General features: G+C 28.6%; 1 protein-coding gene across 4 annotated transcripts in view; it reads left to right on the forward strand.

Annotated features, from left to right (window-relative positions):
• LOC142324227 (ubiquitin-protein ligase E3B) overlaps window positions 1-12348 on the forward strand; it is a 90349-nt gene extending 78001 nt beyond the window's left edge. For 3 of the 4 annotated variants that reach the window (XM_075365055.1, XM_075365054.1, XM_075365056.1), the window contains exons 17-18: window positions 10874-10985; window positions 11845-12348. In XM_075365055.1, the coding sequence (XP_075221170.1) occupies window positions 10874-10985; window positions 11845-12017 (285 nt within the window). In that variant the 3' untranslated portion in view covers window positions 12018-12348. Of the gene's footprint in view, window positions 1-6115; window positions 6335-10873; window positions 10986-11844 lie in introns of those variants that run through there. The other variant, XM_075365057.1, reaches the window with a different exon arrangement.
• Window positions 12349-23551: the final 11203 nt, after the last annotated feature.

The raw sequence follows: 23551 nt of genomic DNA on the forward strand, positions 1-23551 counted from the left end.
TTGCATATGCTATACCGTTAAAGAATAAGACGGGTAAAGAGGTTGCGTCCGCTTTGCAACCAATATTTGAAAAGCATAAGATGAAACATTTTCAAACAGATTAGGGAAAGGAATTTTATAATCCACAAGTGAAAATCCTGTTGAAACAATTCAATATAAATCATTATTCCTCATATTCAGATAAAAAAGCAGCCATAATTGAACACTTCAATAGGACCTAAAATGTGGACTAAATTTACAGAACAGAGAAGCTACAAGTGGATTGATATACTGCAAGCCCTCATTGACGAGTATAATGATACAATATATTCAGCAAAAAAATTTAAACCAAAGATGTAAATAAGACGAACGAATCGCAAGTGCTTGCAAATCTAAACAAAAAATATGATAAGAAAAAAGGTATTGTAAAAATTAAATTTAATGTTGGCAATTACATTTGGATAAGCAAACATAAAAAAGTATTTGAAAAGGGTTATTTACCAAAATGGACTAATGAAATATTTAAAATACATAAAATATTTAAAATTCATGCAGTTCATGCTGAATCACGGCCTGTTACATATGAAATAAGCAATAGTAGAAATGAACTCATAAAAGGATGTTTTTGTTAACACAAACTACAAAAAACTAAACACAATGATGTATATCAAATTGAGAAAATACTCAGATGAAAAAACAACAAGGCGTATGTAAAATGGGGCTAGGATTCAATAAAAGTTACAATTCACGGATAGATTTGAGTAATGTTGTTTAACATCAGTTTTCTTTATTGTTAAATTCACTGTGAAAACAAATACATTATTGATAATATATATTTTCTGTACATATCTAGATGATAATAATACTATGGGACTTTTTGGTAGTAGTATAAAATCTGAATTTAAGCCTGAAAGAAATATGAATATAAAATATTAATTTTACACATCTAACAAACTAATAAAACGGGAAATTAAAGATTGTATTGAAAAATTTGTGAATGATATTGATAAATATTTTCATTGGGATGAATTGCATATAAAAATAATTGTTCATGGTGATGAATTGCATATAAAAATAATTGTTCATGGTGATGATTTTAGCGATTATGTTGTAATAGATGAATCTTGTGTAGAAACAGATGATCTTTATGATGATTTGTCAAAACAGCCTTATTGTTCACTTCCAATTACTAAAGTTGATATATCATATCAACCTCGGGAAAAGATCAATGGTTTATTGATTAAATTTTTAATCAATTATATAATAGATAATGTTATTTTTACTTTTTACTGTTATTAATACTCGATTATAGAAGTTGCGAATAAATATCAATAGTATATTTGAAAAATCATTTGATATTTTAAATACAGTGAGAGATGAAGCTTAAAAATAATAAAATTATCGGTGAAGATTATTATTTTAAAAGTAATGATGAGTATATGGTTTTTATAAGCGATAAGTATGATTATATTCCTTCAACATTTGAGTTTGAATATTCACAATTTTTAGATAAAGTTGAGTACAGTCAAATAGAGGTACAATCTAAAATTAAATCTGCACTTGATTTGTTGTATTATATTATTAAAGATTTAGATAATGATTGTAAAGCAATATTTGAGGATAGATTATCACAATCATTATAAAAGCATCACTGTTTTAGATAAATATTATTTGTATGATATAGAGGATATAGAGACATTTAGAAAAGAATTTCACGATGATTTATCAAAAATTAATCTTAAATTTTATATAGTCACTGGAATTGATATAAGTTTAACTCTTTAATAATTTATTAGTTTAAATATATTTTTTTTTTATAATTAGAGAGATATGAAGGAAGTACAACAGAAAATGAAGTAGACATGGATCCCTCTTACCAGACACTATTAGATGTGTTGTATGTGGTCCATCAATGGTAAAACAAATATCGTCTTTAATCTTTTAGTTCAACCAAACGGAGTACGTTTTCAGAACTTGAACGTTTTTTCAAAATCCTTCATCAATCTCTATATAGAATGCTAACGAATTTGATGATGTTAAATCCAGAATTTAGTTACAATGAATATAGTGAAAATGATCAGGTTCCACAACCGGAAGCGATCAGACCACATTCAATAATGATTTTTGATGATATAATCAAAGAAAAACAGGGTAATATCAATGCTTATTTTGCAATAGGTCGACACAATAAAATTGATTATTTTTATTTAGTGCTAACATATTCTGAATTACCAAAACAACTGATACAAGACAATTGCAATTTTCTAATACTGTTCAGACAAGACAGTTTAAATTTACAACACATTTACGATGACAACGTAAACATTGACATGTCGTTTGATGATTTTAAATCTCTATGCGATCATTTTTGGAACACGAATCGGTATGGTTTTCCAGTTATCAATAAAGACTGATAAAAATAAAGGTTGTTATAGAAACGGTATTGATAAATTTACCATCATCGATTGAACACAGCATTACTATATTGAATGTAATATTGCGTTTAGCGTTGAACATTTACATTAAAGAGTCTAACCCTGAAAATGTTGTCATATCTCAAACGTGGAAATTCCTGCATGTGGGATTTCATTCTTATTCATGAAATTTGATGAAATACATTCAGAGATTGCTGTTTATTGTTAAAAAATTACTTTATATAAACATTTTGTTGGCTGCGTTGAACATTTTCACAAAGACTATTAGTTTGAATTCTTCTTTTTTTTTTTAATCTAAGAGACAGTGTATAAGAAGGAGAAACAAATGATAGAAATTGATAAATTGAATAAAGATTTTAAATGTAAACATGCGGCTTTCATTATGGGTTTAGCCAAAGAAGATTCTTTATTTCAAAATAATAGATCCTAATAAAGATAAAAATTGATAAATCAGAACCACCTCTTCCCCCTCCAATGGATGGTGAAATTGATATAGATAGAGTAGGATGCGAATTGGGTAATAGATTGACAGGTTTGCTCCAACATAGCTTGTTGGAGCAAGATTTAGAAGTTTCAGATAATGATTACGATGAAGAAGATATGGCCTCTTGAACATTGTTATCTGAAAAAAACAATATTACCATATGAACCAACTCAATCTGCATATGAAGGTGAAGAACCGCTTAAATTTACAAAGTATATAGATATTCTGCCAGACACTCCATTTACACAAGTTTCTGAAATGCAAGAAACAATTACAAGTGAAGAATATAGAGAAGCTATCCATCCATATTTATAAATGTTAAAAACAGGCCCAAAAATATCAATGGATCATGTGTATGGTGTAAAGTATGATAAAAATACAGATACGAGCACTTTGAGTAATATTATTGAATTTATAGATGATAAAATTCATTTGCGAGATGTAATCTATTCGACTACACCAGGTCTTTTAGAGTTGTTAATTTATAAAAATCCAGACATGAAAAAAGTTTGCACAGCAGATATGCAAACTTATGGTGAAATGTTGAAATGTACTGATGCGCACTTGACAGATGCCGGTACTATAAAAACAAATAAATTTTTTAAATATAATGAAATAATCAGAAAGCTTTTTCTGCCAAAAAGAACAGATAGATCTGTTTCACCATATAAAACGCCATCCACATCTTTTAGCTGTAGCGGACTACTGCATGCACAATTTAATTACAATCCAGTCTATTTATATTGGGATGATCCAACCGAATTGATAGCTAGATTGAACACTCTTGTGGGTGAATATAGCACTGGAAACAAGAGTGTTTCCAATGAAATGATATCCATAATTAAAGAATTGAAAGATGTTGAAATTGATGAATAGAATATTTCTTTTTAATTATTATTTTGTTATATATAGAAATATCACAATTAAGATTAGGTCATCAAGGAACAGGAAAACATGGGCCTCCTGGAATAGTTTTCTCATTTAGTTAGGACTAAATCAAGCGATATTATACTATGATGCCTCCATAAAAAAATTATGTAGAGGATGAAAAACAGAAGGTTGCAGATGTAACTTTACGGTTTATGAAAGATGCATTAGAATCGCTTAAAACACAAATTACAATATATATAAATGATAAATTAACTGGTCACATTACAGAAGATCTCATAACTGCTAACATCAGGGCACATTTAGAAAATGAAATTAAATCTATGGTTGCGGAATGATTCACAAAAATGAAAAGACAAAATTAAAAGTACTTCATAAAACAGTGTATTTTATAATTCAACCGGTTTGGTTTAATTAAACGCGAAATAATCTGTTTTTATAAATAAATTTATTATATTTTTTGATTTATCTGAAATATTTTGGATAAAATATCTTTCAATATGTTTTTTTTGTATATGAAATATGTTTCATCTTAATAAAGATGAAACAATTAAAATTATTACCAGTACATTATGTTTATAAAAAATTATTAAAAATTGCTTTATTTAAAAAAAAATTGTTTTATATAAAATATTTGAAATAAGTTTGCTCGCTCGAATCTGAGCGAGCAAACTTAGATACATTAAATAATCATTTAGATTTTTATATCAATAATGTATGTGAATGAAAATACATTTTTTTTATATATAGATATGAAGGTAAAAAAAAATAAGAAGAAAGGACGCGGTTTTATCGGTTCTATAGGGAATAAAGTTGTAGATTTATTACCATTTGAAGCACATATCCCAGGTTATAATTATTGTGGACCAGGAACAAAATTAGATATGCGATTAAAACGTGGTGATAAAGGTGTTAATAAATTGGATGATGCATGTAAACTGCATGATATAGCTTATTCAAAATATTCAGATAATAAAATGAGAGCTCAAGCTGATAAAAGCGCTTGCTGAATAAGCTTGGGAACGTGTAATTGCATCCGACAGCAGTTTGACTGAAAGAGCAGCCGCCTATGCAGTAAATAACGAATGAAACTTAAATCTAAATTTGGCAGTAGAGTGAGACTTAAGAAAAGTGGTGGATGATTAAAATTAAAGAAAGGTTGTAGCAGTACTGCTATGGTTGCTTTAAAAAAAAATAATCGATTCAATACCAAAACGTGCTTTATATGATCATGAATTGATTGAGTATGTGATACAGTTGAAAATTACACATTTTAAAGGTATTTTATGCTGGACGCTTTACCCAAAAATATTAGGAAAAATGAATGTGTAATTAATTTAGACATTTCAAACGGTCGTGGTACGCATTGGGTTTGTTTCTCTAAAATCGATAAAAATGTAGATTATTTTGATAGCATAGGTGATGCTCATCCTCCTCCAGAATTGATGAATTATTTCGGGATATCTAATGTAATGTACAATTATACTAGATATCAAGCCGACGATGATGTAATTTACAATCTATTATGTTTAGAGTTTTTGTGAATAAATTATATGTTTTTGAATTTTGTATTTTCTATATGGATATGTCATGTCTATTATTGATTGACGGTAACAGTTCAACTATTAGGAAATTGTTTTCTCCAATTATCAATTTTTCAAAAGGCCAATACAAATTGGTATTAAAATGACTGAATGTGGAAGAGAATAAAAAGAATAAATTGTTATGCATTCGATAAGGATGTTAAAAATGATGAAAATAATAATTATGTATTTACAAAGAAAAATTATATATCAATACTGACGGGTAGTTGTGAAATAGAATATATCAGTGAATATATACAGAATGAAATGAAAAAAATTAAAAAACCATTTCACTTCCAGCAAACATAAATATGTTACAATGCGAAATTAAAAGCACTGTATGGATAGATTTTTCAGATTCAGATTACAGCATCGGCAGTTTGTTGGGTTATGGTTCGAGAATTATCAAACCAAATATTCTTCACACATTTTTCAGATAAAGTAATAAATATTGCTCCTGTAAATGCAATACGCGTAAAATATAATATTATTTCGGGTAGTTTTAAGAATGAAGACCAAGATCATATTTTATGAGTTTCTGTTGAGTGCAGACTCAGGTGAGATGATTGTAGAATATCCATTATTGAATTTCTACCGATGTGAGAGAAATTTACGATTTAGTTATATCATTGACCGATGAAAATGATAATTTATTAAATCTGCACAAAGAATGAGTAAACATGATGTTGGTATTGAAAGAATCTAAATAAACTATTGTAATTTAATTTTTATTTTTTGCTCTTTAGATATGCCGCTTGAATTTGAAAGTGAAGAAGAAGAAATTAAAACGTTTCATTATCAAAAAAAAACATTTCATATTGACAAAAGAAAGCGTAGAAATATTAAAATCTCTAGGATTTGAAATCGTTGGTGGGATACTTAAAAGTACCAATACGTTATTGAAATAAAAAATTAAATTTTCATATATAGATTGTATAAAATGAATTGTTTAACAGTCAATAAAGTAGCACATTCAGGTGAATCCCTAACATATAATCAACTCCACAATCATTATTCATTAGCTAATAAAACTGAAAAGGAGATTAAAATCCCTATAAATCAACCAGATACTGTTTCGGATGAAAGTTATCTGATTGTTTTTGGTAAACTCGTTAGAGCCAATGGAAAAAATCTACTACTTCAGTATTAGTTAATTTTGCTCTTTCCTTTTTATTTCAGGATATATGATATCTTATCAATGAGCAAGAACTAGTGTTGGTAAGAAATGTAGGCGTAACAGCGGTTATGAAAAACGTTCTTTCAGTAACAAACTCTGCTACTACTATCTGCTGAAATAGCCGGATGGATCAGTGGAAAAAATAAAGTCGATTTAGATGAGAATGGTACTTTTAATTTATGCATACCGTTATCAATGTTGTTAGGTTTTGCTGAAGATTTAAAAAAATAATCATAAACAATAAACAGGAGTTAGTGTTGAGGCAGTTTGATAGTGATATAAAAATGATGCATGCTACGGTTCGCAATCATAAATCTAAGATAGAATTAACAGACATCGTACAAGTTGTTCCATATTTAAAAGTCGTGCTTGAATATAAATTGGAACTAGCTAAGATGAAAGATCAAAATAAAGATGTGTATATGGTGTTTGGAGCATGGGATCTTCATGAAAATACAGTGATTCCTCAAACGAATTCTTTTACATGGAACGTGACAACTTTGTTTTTAATAGATAAACCACGCTTTGTTATTGTATGTTTTCAAACCGATAGGAAAGATAACGCTATGAAGAACGCATCAGAATTTGATTCTTGTAATGTGAAAAATATTAATGTAATGATGTAATGATAAATATTTATTAATATTTTTTAATGTTAATGTATAGGATGTTTATTAATTTTCAAAAAGCATACTATAAAAATGTAGATACACCATATACATTTTCTGATTATAAAAACGAATATCCTTTATATGTGATTGATTGCTCGCAACAAAATGAATCAGTAAAGGTGGGTGGAATTGATTTAAAAATTAAAGTTGTAGCAGAAGAGAATTTTAAGCCTAATACAATTGTGTATTGTTTATTAATGTACGATAATGTAGTTACATACTCTCCATTGACGGGCACAGTGATAAAGCAATAGTAATAGGTTAAAGGTTGCAGATTATTTAATTTAATAATAATTAATAATTTCATTTTTTTTTAATTTTTAATGATATAAAGCTAATGATTGATACTAAATAGAGATCAAAGATCAATACTCTTGTATCTATCTAAACCAATATATAACAAGTAATTAATATTTCATTTAAAGAATGATTGACACCACGTCATGTTATGAGAAACGGGATTTCCCATTACGTCAGCAGCAGTCTATAGTAATAGTGATGGGGAAATCCCCTTTACAGCATCAAACTTTGCAATGAATAAAACACCTTATTAAACATATGTTTTACTGTAAATTTTTCAGTAAACCAACTGTTTCAACATGTAAATTAATTGTGAACACACATTCATCATTGAAAGTAGCCATTCTTTAATGTATTCGAATAGACCTGTGAAAAGAGACCCTCGGGTTCAAGCACAATTTGATTATTGGTTCTTTGTTGTAACTTTGGAGGCATCTCAAACTTGTGTTTTACTATATATTTTTCAATAAATCCACTATTTCAGCATATAAATTTAACTAGAAACACGTGTTCATCCTGGAAAACTTACCCTTGGGTTCAAGCACAAAAAGAAGAATCATTACTTTTTGAGAAAGAAATTGTGCTTGAACCCAAGGTTTTTATACTACTTATTTTGCATTAATTTATTTTGCATTTTTTTACCCTTTTATTTAGTATTTTTTATTTATTCACTCACTGCGTACCTGTATGGTGTGTTCTGCAAGTTATATTTTGTTTTACATGCATTAACATGTTCAGCCCAGTGGCCATATTGCAGTTAATAACCAATGCCAAAACAACATTTTGCATGAGAAGTTGCATGATGCCACTGTCATCATCTGTCCATGTGAATGATCTTTTTTCTTTAGTACCTGATAGCATTAAATTCATTAATGCATATTGATTATATAGAAAAAAAAATAGTGAAAAAAAATGGGTTTAAAGGCTACAATGTAGTTAGATTACTCAAATATAAAAATTCATAACAAGCTGTAATAAAAAATTTCGAGAAGAATGGTAAAAAACTTGGTTTTGTTTGGAATAGTCTCCATGAAAAAAAGTTGCAAAATTCTATCTGGAAATCAAGTATATTCATTCAAGAAAGTAGATTGAATGCCCTTATCAATCATTCAAACAAACCAGAAAATTTTGAGACTGGATAAATGGTGAAATATTAAGAGATTGTTTGTCATGTCAAAGAAATGTGTTTTTGACATGTACAGACAAACAGAAAAAATTATTCATTGAAGTATTACAGCAGCAGGGTGATTTTAATAATTGGTTAGCAGGGAAAAAAGATTGTCAGATATTACAGTTGATGGATAACATGAATAAAATTTGTGATTACACTATTGAGATAGAAAGCAAAGTTGCTGTGGTGATTGATAACATGACAAGACACTGTTCAATCTGTTGACAAGTAAATGCGAGTTGGATGAGTGAAGTGTAGAAGAGATAAATACTGAATATTGTGGTTCAATAATGAAATTTGAATAATGCATTGAAAGATGTAGACATATACTGTAGGTACGAATATCTGGTGTACAGAGAGAATGTGCTGAACACCATGAACATCATGGTGAAAAGCAAAGAAATTTTACTACATGAAAAGGTTCTATACACATTGTGGAGCATTAACAACTGGCACTCCTAATTTTGAACATACCAGAGAGGAATTATTGGACCATGATGACCATTTATTTATTAATATTTACTACACAGTAAAAGAATATCTATTATTTAAAACTTGTGTAAGACTTAAAACTAATTTTTAAAGTTTTAAAAAATAAATCTTTGTTCGTTGTTATATCTGTAATTCCACTTTTATTGTCTGGTAATCTGAAAAGAATTTTTAATTAGCTTCTGTAATTTCTGCAGACACTCTGCAAAAATATAATACATTAACATTTGACATACATTGGTGTTTACACTCGCACAAAAAAAAAAGTGAAAAGTACAAAAATCAATTCCATATTATTTAAAAGATTTATATGTTTAAATTTCATATTTTAAAAATCTAAAAATGTATACAACTACATAACAAATCTGTGTATGATGCACTCAGTATAACATATTGTAGCCTAATATAAAATAAGAAAATAATAAATTTGCAAAGTAAAAAATGTTAATTCTTATAATTAGATAAAATTTATGAATTATAAATTTTTAAAAGAATATAAATAAAACATATGGAAGGCTTTTTTATTATATTTAATTTTCCACTGTAACACAGCTGTAATAATTCTATTGGCTGAATGAAGCTCAGTAACTAGTATGTTGTATGCGTTCAAAATAGTACTGGTTCTATCTAGTAAACTTGTTTTTATTTTATTTTAACAAAAATTTAGGAAATAATGCATTGATAAAGTTTTTGATGTTTCTGATTTGGAATGTTTTGCCATAGCCTTTAAAGTGCCTTACAATTACCAGTAGGCATTTGTTGTAATATATTTTGAGATGAATTCCACTAAAAGAAACTTACCTTCCTAGAAAATAATTACTGTAAGTTTTGAATTTGAAAGATTTTGTTAGAATTTTCATAATTTTGGGAGAATAAGGATTACCATTCAAGTGACTGGATACTCTTTGGATGAAATTAAACACTCAGGTTTTATTACCAGAAGCAATCTAAAATTATCATCTATTTGATATGTCTATACAATGAATAATATTAATAACAATGATTCTTCTTTTGATTTTGTATTCTTCTTTTGTAGTCTTTTGATTTTTGTAGTTTTTGTAGACTGTGTGATTCTTCTTTTGATTAGTCAGTTACTGTGAAACCCATCATCCAAATTTTGCTCTAGCTCAGATGTTTTAATAATTTCACCAAACAAAGAAAAATAAACATTTGGGGAAATGTATTATTAATTCCATCAAAAGTTACGGGACTCTTGATTGATCATAATAGATGTTTATTTGTCCAGTATTAAATTTCTCATCCCAGTTTTTCACATTCATTACCATATTACCGTAAATCTGTATTAATTGATAAATTTCAGCAGGTCTCACTTCTTGAGCATTTAAGAATCAAATACCACTATGTTATTCGAAATTAGTGAGTGGTATTTTACACAATTGGGTTCATTTTAACAACGAAAATATGTAATAAGGTATGCGACTCAGAACTATAAGAAGACAAACCAACTGTAAACAAAGACAGACCAACTGTAAAATTGGGAAGAGAGAATGACCTGTACAGTAACTATGGGCAAACAGTTTTTAGTTTCTTGATTATTCTTGGAACACATTTACATTAGGAAAACTCAGAAAATTTATTGTAAAAAAATGAACGGTTACAAATTTTTTCAGTCTTAGCAGGAAATAAATTTAATATCTGGTTATCAAATAAAACATTTAATGTTTATTTATTACAGTTTGTTACAAGTTGTTCAAAGCCTCCCTTACTTGGTTTTGCTCATCTTGAACCTCCATTTTCAATACGTTGCGTTGAAGTGGCTGATGATGATGACATTGGTGATACTATAGGTCAGTACTATAGGTCAATTATTTTAATTTTTTTTATTTTGGTTTTTAATATTTATTATTTACATTTAGTTTTTATATCAATTACAGATTATATTGGCATGCACTGTGACAATAATTAAAGTGAATGTAATTGAGTAGTCAATAAGTACTATATTACTGTACTTATTACATTGCCAGCTTAACTTATTTTCTGCCATGGACACATATACAAACAACTTGCCATTCAAAATTCAGAACCATATGAGAAAGCACAAGTTGTATTGGTTCCTTCCATACAATATATAAAAGTTTTTAGAAAAAACAAGAGAATTTTTTCCTCTTTGATTTAAATATATACAACAAACAACTGCCCTACTCTTCTATTCCATTCTAAAAAACACAGTAAACAAAGTGTGATAAACTTGATTTATATTGCACCATTGAAATCACATGTATTTCAAGTTGTAAATGAGTGGTGATTGGTTGTGAATAATGTATGTGAAAAATGTATAAAAATAATTTTCAATACCTTTGATTTTTGAATTATTTTGTGGTAATGTTTTTATGTGTAATATTACACCTTAACATTGTAATGTTACCTTAACATTACATTATGTATTTTAATAAAATATGGACTGTAATCACATTTAATTTTTTTGGCTTATAATTTCTCTTTTTACTTATTAAATACTTATTAATTTAGTTTATAAAAATTTGATATATAATATATTATTATTTACCATAAGAATAAAAAATCTACTTATAACATTTCATTTATGTAAAACTATTATTATTAGAATTCATAATTTTAATATAATACAGTGTACTATATTTACAGACTTAAAATATTTTTATTCATATTTAATTTTCTTGTTTCTAGGAAGTGTAATTAGAGGATTTTTTACAATTAGAAAAAAGGATCCACAACATAGGTTACCAACTTCTTCAACCTGTTTTAATTTATTAAAGTTACCAAATTATCAACATAAGAGTACATTAAGAGAAAAATTAAGATATGCGATAACAAGCAATACTGGTTTTGAATTATCATAATATAATTTTAATATGCAAGTTAATTTATTTTTTTATATCTAAAACCAATACCTATCATTTAATGAAAGATGTATTTTGTTTAAAAAAAATCTTTGTTGTTATTTTTATATATAGTCTTCTTATAATGTAGTTTCAATCTTATGTATAATAATATTATTTTTGTCTGTTTTGTTAATTCTTGCAAATTTTATTTTATATAAAAATATGATTATTCCTGTTTCCTAGTACAGTATATAGTTATAATTAATTATACAAAGTATAACATATTTATATATTGTATTGTTTTAGAATATAAATTTGTAAAATACAGAAAGTACTATGATAATCATTCATTTTATTTAATAAAACACACTTTATATTGAAAAAAACTGTAATTAGTTACTATCTACAGTAATTCTTTCCCTTATACTTTTCCTTTATCCAAATCATATTTGGTCCTACGATATACTCCTAATAACATACTTCATAGAACAATTCCAGTACTTCTACTGTACCTCAAATGCATTTTAGAAAGATATAAAGTACCATGTTTAATTTATCCTGGTAGCCTTCTCCAGCGTGATATATACTATTAAACCCTAAATAATATTTTTTTAAATTTACTTTACCACAATGTATAAGTAAATGAAAAAAAGAATTTATTAGATTCTCTGATAATACAGCATAAAAGGAATAGTAATTAGAAATAATAAAAATAATGGTAAAACTAACTGCTTTACATATTTTATACAAACTTGTTGGGAATTGAACCCATGGTATGCATATTTTCAACTTAATTCACTTGAATAACCAGAATTGAACAAAGTAAAAAGAGAATAAGGGGAAAAGTTTATAACCTAACTGTTTACTATCAGGAATCTTTTTTTTTAAGTATTTTAAAATCAAAATTAATTTCTTTATGCTTTGTTCTGTGAGCTGTTCCAACTTATTCTACTAGAATATTAAGAAGTTAGATATTCAAAAAGAATTCAAATCCAGCATTGATTAACCACATATATAGCTACAACCAATTCTACTGTATGTATTGAGATAGCAAATAGAATGTAGAGTTTCAGAATTAAGTTTTAAATTACCTTTTTCATAATTATTTTACTGAAATTAATCTTTTTAAGATTCATATTATTCCTCAGTACTGATAAGTTATATTTAAATAAACAACCTAGTGCAGAAATATTGAGATAAGACTTATCTTCAGGGGCATATCCCGTTCAAAACAGAAGGGGAAGCAGCTTTCTGAATTGAACTTCTTTCATGGGTGAAGGATAGTACATGAGGGGAGATGTTATGCAATAATACACAATAACAAATGGAAGAATAAAATATCTATTAAAAAAAAAAAAAAGTTAATTTTATAAGAATAGTTCGTTAGGATTAGATGCAAATTGTTGTAACTACAGCTTCAACTAATTGCAATCGGTGAATGCTTAACATAGCTAACCTGTTTTTACCAATGGTCCTTCTTAGCCATGCTTTGATTGATGAAGGGAGCAACACCCGCTCTAGTGATTATGTCGCCCCAGACAAAAAGATAATTGCCACCTTAATAATATTATATATATATTTTTTTCAATAAAAATCAAATCGTTTTATTTAAATTAAAAAAAGGATATATTTAGAAATAAAAATGTAACAACATAATATTGATAATCAAACAGTACAAAACAGTAGAAATTAATTACGAAATATCTGTACCTAGCCACAAACTGATAACCATATATTTTTTTTACATTTTTAAATGGTTTTAAAAATGTGTATTATTGCACAACAATCAAAATGCCGTTATTTTGAAAATAAAACAATGTAACATCAACTACACTAAAATCGCAAAAAAAAATTTTTTCTCACTCAGTTCTGCAAACCTTTTTTATTACATCTTTTAAATTTACTTGATCAGCAAACCCTTAAGATGATTTTGTGTAGTAGTCGAACGTAAAAAGTTCTTAATTAATTTTAACTTAGAGAAACTCCTTTTGTCACTTGCTACAGTTATTGGTATCATTAACAATATTCTTAAAGCAATGGTAAGGTTTGGGGCAAAATTTAACTTTGTAATAAGCTCAGTACATTGCTTAGGCTTTCTTTTTGCCCAAAAGTGCAGATACTGCTGAAATTTCCTCTGCTAATTCTACCCCATTTACATCATCAGAATCACCATCACTGATGGATCAAAGCAAGACGATACCATTGGTTGTGCTTTTGTTGTCAATAAAAGGACTTACATGTTTGGCCTACCCGGTATTACGAGTGTGTTCACTGCTGAACTACTCGCTATAAATAAGGCTCTTAATACCATTAACCCTAAATATAGAAACATTCTTATTTGCAGTGACTCGTGTAGTGCTCTCCAGGCGTTAGAAAACTTTTATTCCAAACATCCTGTCATCATTGAAATTTACAATGCAATCGCTGAGTTGAGCAATCGCAACACAGAAATAAGTTTTTGCTGGGTCCCTAGCCATGTAGGGATTCCAGGTAATGAACAAGCAGATTATGCTACCAAAGAAGCGTGTATTCAACCTCCTTTCACCACCTGAGTTACTACCTTTGGTTTTATTAATCATGTAAAACAATCACTGAGAGCAAGATGGCACAGTGACTGGGCGACTACCGTCAATAATAAACTCTGACAGATTAAAGATTCAGTGTTGCCATGGAACTCCTCTTGCAGAAAAACTCATCGTGAGGTAGTAGTCCTCTGCCGATTACGGATAAGACATACGAGGATCACACACGAGTACCTAATGTCAGGAGGACACGCACCCCTATGCACATGATGCAACTGCTGCATGACTGTGCACCACATTCTCATAGACTGCATCTTAATTTAATCTACCCAGAAAAATCCGTGGTATCTTGTACAATAATAACAAAATTTTGAACCGGATGTTTCTGTTTTTGCATAGTACCAGGTTATTGCAAAAACTTTAATATTATCATATATATTTTTATGGTAGAAAAGTTTTTGAATTTTTTTCCTTTACTTTCAATTTTGATTTTTTTGGTTCTATGTCTTTAATTTTATTATCTGAGAAGGGAGCCTTTTGCACAACCTATTGGAATTAGGTAAGTTTTATATAGTTTCTTATTTTCTATTATTTTAACTTTTATATTTTAAAGACTCCATCTGCGATATTAGTTTTGAGTTTTATTTCACTTTTTTGACTTTTGTTTTAATAAATTTTTATTATATAATTTATATTAATTTTAAACCTTATAAGTTTTATTATTTTAGAGTTATTTTACCTTTTTATTAAAGAAAATTTCGGGCGATGATAATACACAGGTGTTTTTCGCCCCCAAACAAAAAAAAAACCATCAGTTAAAATAAATTCTAAATTCTTAGTGTTTTAAGTAGCATTTCTTTGGACATGGTTTTTAAATCATATATATTATATAAGAACTGAAAATAGTTACTATGATTACTAAGTTATTCAAATCTAGCATTTAGTGCTTGATCGATTGTAATATAAAAAAAATTTATTTTATATTTTTCTTTTGGATCTGTGATGGGTTCATCTCATGCTTCGTATAAGAAGTTCCTTTTTCTTTTCCTTCTTATGCGGTGTCATGTAATTGTTGATCCAAAATTAGCTTCCACATCAATAATCAGCAGGACCTGTTTAATAATAGCTAAAAATAAAATCGATTTCCTGGAATTATTATTGCATTAGTCACGCGGCCGTTTATGTAAATATACATGTTTGCTTGTTATTGTTGAAAAATCAATAAAAAGAATGAATCGATATTATGTATTATTGAACAATAAATTAAATACGAGTATTATAATATATTGAAAGATCTTGAAAGACATCGCATACGAAAAGAAAATAGAGGTCTATTTATCATAAGGTTTGATTACAGTACAAACAATGTTAGATTCAGAAATTTGTAATTTAAAAATCGTTTTTATGTATCTTAACTTTTCCATTACAGCAAAAGCTGAATTTACTCATTTTCATTCTATGTGTTTACTAACAACCGAGCATGTATATATATATATATATATATATATATTTGTGTGTACCAATTTGAATAGTTAATTGTTTTTATATATTTAAAAATTTTTACATGATTTTGCCTCCTCTATGAATCATGAGACCTTGCCGTTGGTGAGGGGGCTTGAGTGCTCAGGGATACAGAGTAGCTGGACCGAAGGTGCAACCATATCGGAGAGGTATCTGTTGAGAGCCAGACTAAGGAATGATTCCTGAAAGAGGGCAGCAGCTCTTTCAGTAGTTGTTAGGGGCGTGAGTCAGGACGACTTAAACGGCCGTATCAACATCACTCAGCCCTCTGAATACTGCGCAGCTGAAAGCAATGGAAAACTACAGCTGCTTTTTTTCCAAGAAAATGTGGCTCTCTGCATTTTCACATAGCAATAATGGAGGCGCCTTCCTTGGTAAAATAGTCCCCCGTTCGGATCTCCGGGTGGGGACTACTAAGGAAGGGGTCACCAGAAAATTAAAAAATAACATTCTACGAGTCGGAGCGTGGAATGTTAGAAGCTTGAAAAAGGTTGGTAGGCTAGAAAATTTAAAAAGGAAAATGGGTAGGACAAATGTGGATATAGTAGGAATTAGTGAGGTTCGGTGGGAAGAGGAAGGCGACTTTTGGTCAGGTGATTTTAGAGTAATTAACTCAGCGTCAAATAATGGGCAGGCAGGAGTAGGTTTCGTGATGAACAAGAAGATAGGGAGGAGAGTGGAGTATTTCAAAACGCATAGCGATAGAATCATTGTAATAAGGATAAAATCAAAACCTAAACCGACAACGATTGTTAACGTCTATATGCCTACAAGCGCCCATGATGATGATGAGGTAGAGTGTGTATACGAAGAGATTGATGAAGCAATTAAACACGTAAAAGGAGATGAAAATTTAATAATAGTTGGAGATTGGAATGCAAGCATTGGAAAAGGCAAGGAAGGAAATATAGTGGTTGAATACGGGCTGGGCAAAAGGAATGAAAGAGGGGACCGACTTATAGAATTTTGCACGAAGTATAATTTAGTAATTGCCAACACCCAATTTAAAAATCATAATAGAAGAATATACACTTGGAAAAAGCCAGGCGATACTGGAAGGTATCAGATAGATAATATCATGGTTAAGCAAAGATTTAGAAATCAACTCGTTGACTGCAAAACTTACCCTGGAGCAGACATTGATAGCGACCATAATTTGGTGATAATGAAATGTAGATTGGGGTTTAAAAACCTGAAGAAAAGGTGTCAGATGAATCGGTGGAATTTAGAGAAGCTTGAGGAAGAGGAGGTAAAGAAGATTTTTGAGGAGGACATCGCAAGAGGTCTGAGTAAAAAAGATAAGGTAGAAAATGTAGAAGAAGAATGGGAGAATGTTAAAAAGGAAATTCTTAAATCAGCAGAAGCAAACTTAGGCGGAATAAAGAGACCCGGTAGAAAACCTTGGGTTTCAGACGATATATTGCAGCTGATGGATGAACGTAGAAAATATAAGAATGCTAGTGATGAAGAAAGTAAAAGGAACTATCGGAAATTAAGAAATGCTATAAACAGGAAGTGCAAACTGGTGAAAGAAGAGTGGATTAAAGAAAAGTGTTCAGAAGTGGAAAGAGAAATGAACATTGGTAAAATAGACGGAGCATACAGGAAAGTTAAGGAAAATTTTGGGGTACAAAAATTAAAATCTAATAATGTGTTAAACAAAGATGGTACACCAATATATAATACGAAAGGTAAAGTCGATAGATGGGTGGAATATACTGAAGAATTATACGGAGGAAATGAATTAGAAAATGGTGTTATAGAGGAAGTTGAGGAGGATGAAATGGGAGAAACAATACTGATATCTGAATTTAGGAGAGCATTAAAAGATTTAAATGGCAGAAAGGCTCCTGGAATAGACGGAATACTGTAGAATTACTGCGCAGTGCAGGTGAGGAAGCGATTGATAGATTATACAAACTGGTGTGTAATATTTATGAAAATGGGGAATTTCCATCAGACTTCAAAAAAAGTGTTATATTTATGATACCAAAGAAAGCAGGGGCAGATAAATGTGAAGAATACAGAACAATTAGTTTAACTAGTCATGCATCAAAAATCTTAACTAGAATTTTATACAGAAGAATTGAGAGGAGAGTGGAAGAAGTGTTAGGAGAAGACCAATTTGGTTTCAGGAAAAGTATAGGGACAAAGGAAGCAATTTTAGGCCTCAGATTAATAGTAGAAGGAGATTAAAGAAAAACAAACCAACATACTTGGCGTTTATAGACCTAGAAAAGGCTTTCGATAACGTAGACTGGAATAAAATGTTCAGCATTTTAAAAAAAATTGGGTTCAAATACAGAGATAGAAGAACAATTGCTAACATGTACAGGAACCAAACAGCAACAATAACAATTGAAGAACATAAGAAAGAAGCCCTAATAAGAAAGGGAGTCCGACAAGGATGTTCCCTATCTCCGTTACTTTTTAATCTTTACATGGAACTAGCACTTAATGATGTTAAAGAACAATTTAGATACGGAGTAACAGTACAAGGTGAAAAGATAAAGATGCTACGATTTGCTGATGATATAGTAATTCTAGCCGAGAGTAAAAAGGATTTAGAAGAAACAATGAACGGCATAGATGAAGTCCTACGCAAGAACTATCGCATGAAAATAAACAAGAACAAAACAAAAGTAATGAAATGTAGTAGAAATAACAAAGATGGACCGCTGAATGTGAAAATAGGAGGAGAAAAGATTATGGAGGTAGAAAAATTTTGTTATTTGGGAAGTAAAATTACTAAAGATGGACGAAGCAGGAGCGATATAAAATGCCGAATAGCACAAGCTAAACGAGCCTTCAGTAAGAAATATAATTTGTTTACATCAAAAATTAATTTAAATGTCAGGAAAAGATTTTTGAAAGTGTATGTTTGGAGTGTCGCTTTATATGGAAGTGAAACTTGGACGATCGGAGTATCTGAGAAGAAAAGATTAGAAGCTTTTGAAATGTGGTGCTATAGGAGAATGTTAAAAATCAGATGGGTGGATAAAGTGACAAATGAAGAGGTATTGCGGCAAATAGATGAAGAAAGAAGCATTTGGAAAAATATAGTTAAAAGAAGAGACAGACTTATAGGCCACATACTAAGGCATCCTGGAATAGTCGCTTTAATATTGGAAGGACAGGTAGAAGGGAAAAATTGTGTAGGCAGGCCACGTTTGGAGTATGTAAAACAAATTGTTAGGCATGTAGGATGTAGAGGGTATACTGAAATGAAACGACTAGCACTAGATAGGGAATCTTGGAGGAATTATTGGACCATGATGACCATTTATTTATTAATATTTACTACACAGTAAAAGAATATCTATTATTTAAAACTTGTGTAAGACTTAAAACTAAGTTTTAAAGTTTTAAAAAATAAATCTTTGTTCGTTGTTATATCTGTAATTCCACTTTTATTGTCTGGTAATCTGAAAAGAATTTTTAATTAGCTTCTGTAATTTCTGCAGACACTCTGCAAAAATATAATACATTAACATTTGACATACATTGGTGTTTACACTCGCACAAAAAAAAAAGTGAAAAGTACAAAAATCAATTCCATATTATTTAAAAGATTTATATGTTTAAATTTCATATTTTAAAAATCTAAAAATGTATACAACTACATAACAAATCTGTGTATGATGCACTCAGTATAACATATTGTAGCCTAATATAAAATAACAAAATAATAAATTTGCAAAGTAAAAAATGTTAATTCTTATAATTAGATAAAATGTATGAATTATAAATTTTTAAAAGAATATAAATAAAACATATGGAAGGCTTTTTTATTATATTTAATTTTCCACTGTAACACAGCTGTAATAATTCTATTGGCTGAATGAAGCTCAGTAACTAGTATGTTGTATGCGTTCAAAATAGTACTGGTTCTATCTAGTAAACTTGTTTTTATTTTATTTTAACAAAAATTTAGGAAATAATGCATTGATAAAGTTTTTGATGTTCTGATTTGGAATGTTTTGCCATAGCCTTTAAAGTGCCTTACAATTACCAGTAGGCATTTGTTGTAATATATTTTGAGATGAATTCCACTAAAAGAAACTTACCTTCCTAGAAAATAATTACTGTAAGTTTTGAATTTGAAAGATTTTGTTAGAATTTTCATAATTTTGGGAGAATAAGGATTACCATTCAAGTGACTGGATACTCTTTGGATGAAATTAAACACTCAGGTTTTATTACCAGAAGCAATCTAAAATTATCATCTATTTGATATGTCTATACAATGAATAATATTAATAACAATGATTCTTCTTTTGATTTTGTATTCTTCTTTTGTAGTCTTTTGATTTTTGTAGTTTTTGTAGACTGTGTGATTCTTCTTTTGATTAGTCAGTTACTGTGAAACCCATCATCCAAATTTTGCTCTAGCTCAGATGTTTTAATAATTTCACCAAACAAAGAAAAATAAACATTTGGGGAAATGTATTATTAATTCCATCAAAAGTTACGGGACTCTTGATTGATCATAATAGATGTTTATTTGTCCAGTATTAAATTTCTCATCCCAGTTTTTCACATTCATTACCATATTACCGTAAATCTGTATTAATTGATAAATTTCAGCAGGTCTCACTTCTTGAGCATTTAAGAATCAAATACCACTATGTTATTCGAAATTAGTGAGTGGTATTTTACACAATTGGGTTCATTTTAACAACGAAAATATGTAATAAGGTATGCGACTCAGAACTATAAGAAGACAAACCAACTGTAAACAAAGACAGACCAACTGTAAAATTGGGAAGAGAGAATGACCTGTACAGTAACTATGGGCAAACAGTTTTTAGTTTCTTGATTATTCTTGGAACACATTTACATTAGGAAAACTCAGAAAATTTATTGTAAAAAAATGAACGGTTACAAATTTTTTCAGTCTTAGCAGGAAATAAATTTAATATCTGGTTATCAAATAAAACATTTAATGTTTATTTATTACAGTTTGTTACAAGTTGTTCAAAGCCTCCCTTACTTGGTTTTGCTCATCTTGAACCTCCATTTTCAATACGTTGCGTTGAAGTGGCTGATGATGATGACATTGGTGATACTATAGGTCAGTACTATAGGTCAATTATTTTAATTTTTTTTATTTTGGTTTTTAATATTTATTATTTACATTTAGTTTTTATATCAATTACAGATTATATTGGCATGCACTGTGACAATAATTAAAGTGAATGTAATTGAGTAGTCAATAAGTACTATATTACTGTACTTATTACATTGCCAGCTTAACTTATTTTCTGCCATGGACACATATACAAACAACTTGCCATTCAAAATTCAGAACCATATGAGAAAGCACAAGTTGTATTGGTTCCTTCCATACAATATATAAAAGTTTTTAGAAAAAACAAGAGAATTTTTTCCTCTTTGATTTAAATATATACAACAAACAACTGCCCTACTCTTCTATTCCATTCTAAAAAACACAGTAAACAAAGTGTGATAAACTTGATTTATATTGCACCATTGAAATCACATGTATTTCAAGTTGTAAATGAGTGGTGATTGGTTGTGAATAATGTATGTGAAAAATGTATAAAAATAATTTTCAATACCTTTGATTTTTGAATTATTTTGTGGTAATGTTTTTATGTGTAATATTACACCTTAACATTGTAATGTTACCTTAACATTACATTATGTATTTTAATAAAATATGGACTGTAATCACATTTAATTTTTTTGGCTTATAATTTCTCTTTTTACTTATTAAATACTTATTAATTTAGTTTATAAAAATTTGATATATAATATATTATTATTTACCATAAGAATAAAAAATCTACTTATAACATTTCATTTATGTAAAACTATTATTATTAGAATTCATAATTTTAATATAATACAGTGTACTATATTTACAGACTTAAAATATTTTTATTCATATTTAATTTTCTTGTTTCTAGGAAGTGTAATTAGAGGATTTTTTACAATTAGAAAAAAGGATCCACAACATAGGTTACCAACTTCTTCAACCTGTTTTAATTTATTAAAGTTACCAAATTATCAACATAAGAGTACATTAAGAGAAAAATTAAGATATGCGATAACAAGCAATACTGGTTTTGAATTATCATAATATAATTTTAATATGCAAGTTAATTTATTTTTTTATATCTAAAACCAATACCTATCATTTAATGAAAGATGTATTTTGTTTAAAAAAAATCTTTGTTGTTATTTTTATATATAGTCTTCTTATAATGTAGTTTCAATCTTATGTATAATAATATTATTTTTGTCTGTTTTGTTAATTCTTGCAAATTTTATTTTATATAAAAATATGATTATTCCTGTTTCCTAGTACAGTATATAGTTATAATTAATTATACAAAGTATAACATATTTATATATTGTATTGTTTTAGAATATAAATTTGTAAAATACAGAAAGTACTATGATAATCATTCATTTTATTTAATAAAACACACTTTATATTGAAAAAAACTGTAATTAGTTACTATCTACAGTAATTCTTTCCCTTATACTTTTCCTTTATCCAAATCATATTTGGTCCTACGATATACTCCTAATAACATACTTCATAGAACAATTCCAGTACTTCTACTGTACCTCAAATGCATTTTAGAAAGATATAAAGTACCATGTTTAATTTATCCTGGTAGCCTTCTCCAGCGTGATATATACTATTAAACCCTAAATAATATTTTTTTAAATTTACTTTACCACAATGTATAAGTAAATGAAAAAAAGAATTTATTAGATTCTCTGATAATACAGCATAAAAGGAATAGTAATTAGAAATAATAAAAATAATGGTAAAACTAACTGCTTTACATATTTTATACAAACTTGTTGGGAATTGAACCCATGGTATGCATATTTTCAACTTAATTCACTTGAATAACCAGAATTGAACAAAGTAAAAAGAGAATAAGGGGAAAAGTTTATAACCTAACTGTTTACTATCAGGAATCTTTTTTTTTAAGTATTTTAAAATCAAAATTAATTTCTTTATGCTTTGTTCTGTGAGCTGTTCCAACTTATTCTACTAGAATATTAAGAAGTTAGATATTCAAAAAGAATTCAAATCCAGCATTGATTAACCACATATATAGCTACAACCAATTCTACTGTATGTATTGAGATAGCAAATAGAATGTAGAGTTTCAGAATTAAGTTTTAAATTACCTTTTTCATAATTATTTTACTGAAATTAATCTTTTTAAGATTCATATTATTCCTCAGTACTGATAAGTTATATTTAAATAAACAACCTAGTGCAGAAATATTGAGATAAGACTTATCTTCAGGGGCATATCCCGTTCAAAACAGAAGGGGAAGCAGCTTTCTGAATTGAACTTCTTTCATGGGTGAAGGATAGTACATGAGGGGAGATGTTATGCAATAATACACAATAACAAATGGAAGAATAAAATATCTATTAAAAAAAAAAAAAGTTAATTTTATAAGAATAGTTCGTTAGGATTAGATGCAAATTGTTGTAACTACAGCTTCAAC

The sequence above is a fragment of the Lycorma delicatula genome, chromosome 4 (assembly GCF_047948215.1).
Source record: "Lycorma delicatula isolate Av1 chromosome 4, ASM4794821v1, whole genome shotgun sequence".
Lineage (NCBI taxonomy): Eukaryota > Metazoa > Arthropoda > Insecta > Hemiptera > Fulgoridae > Lycorma > Lycorma delicatula.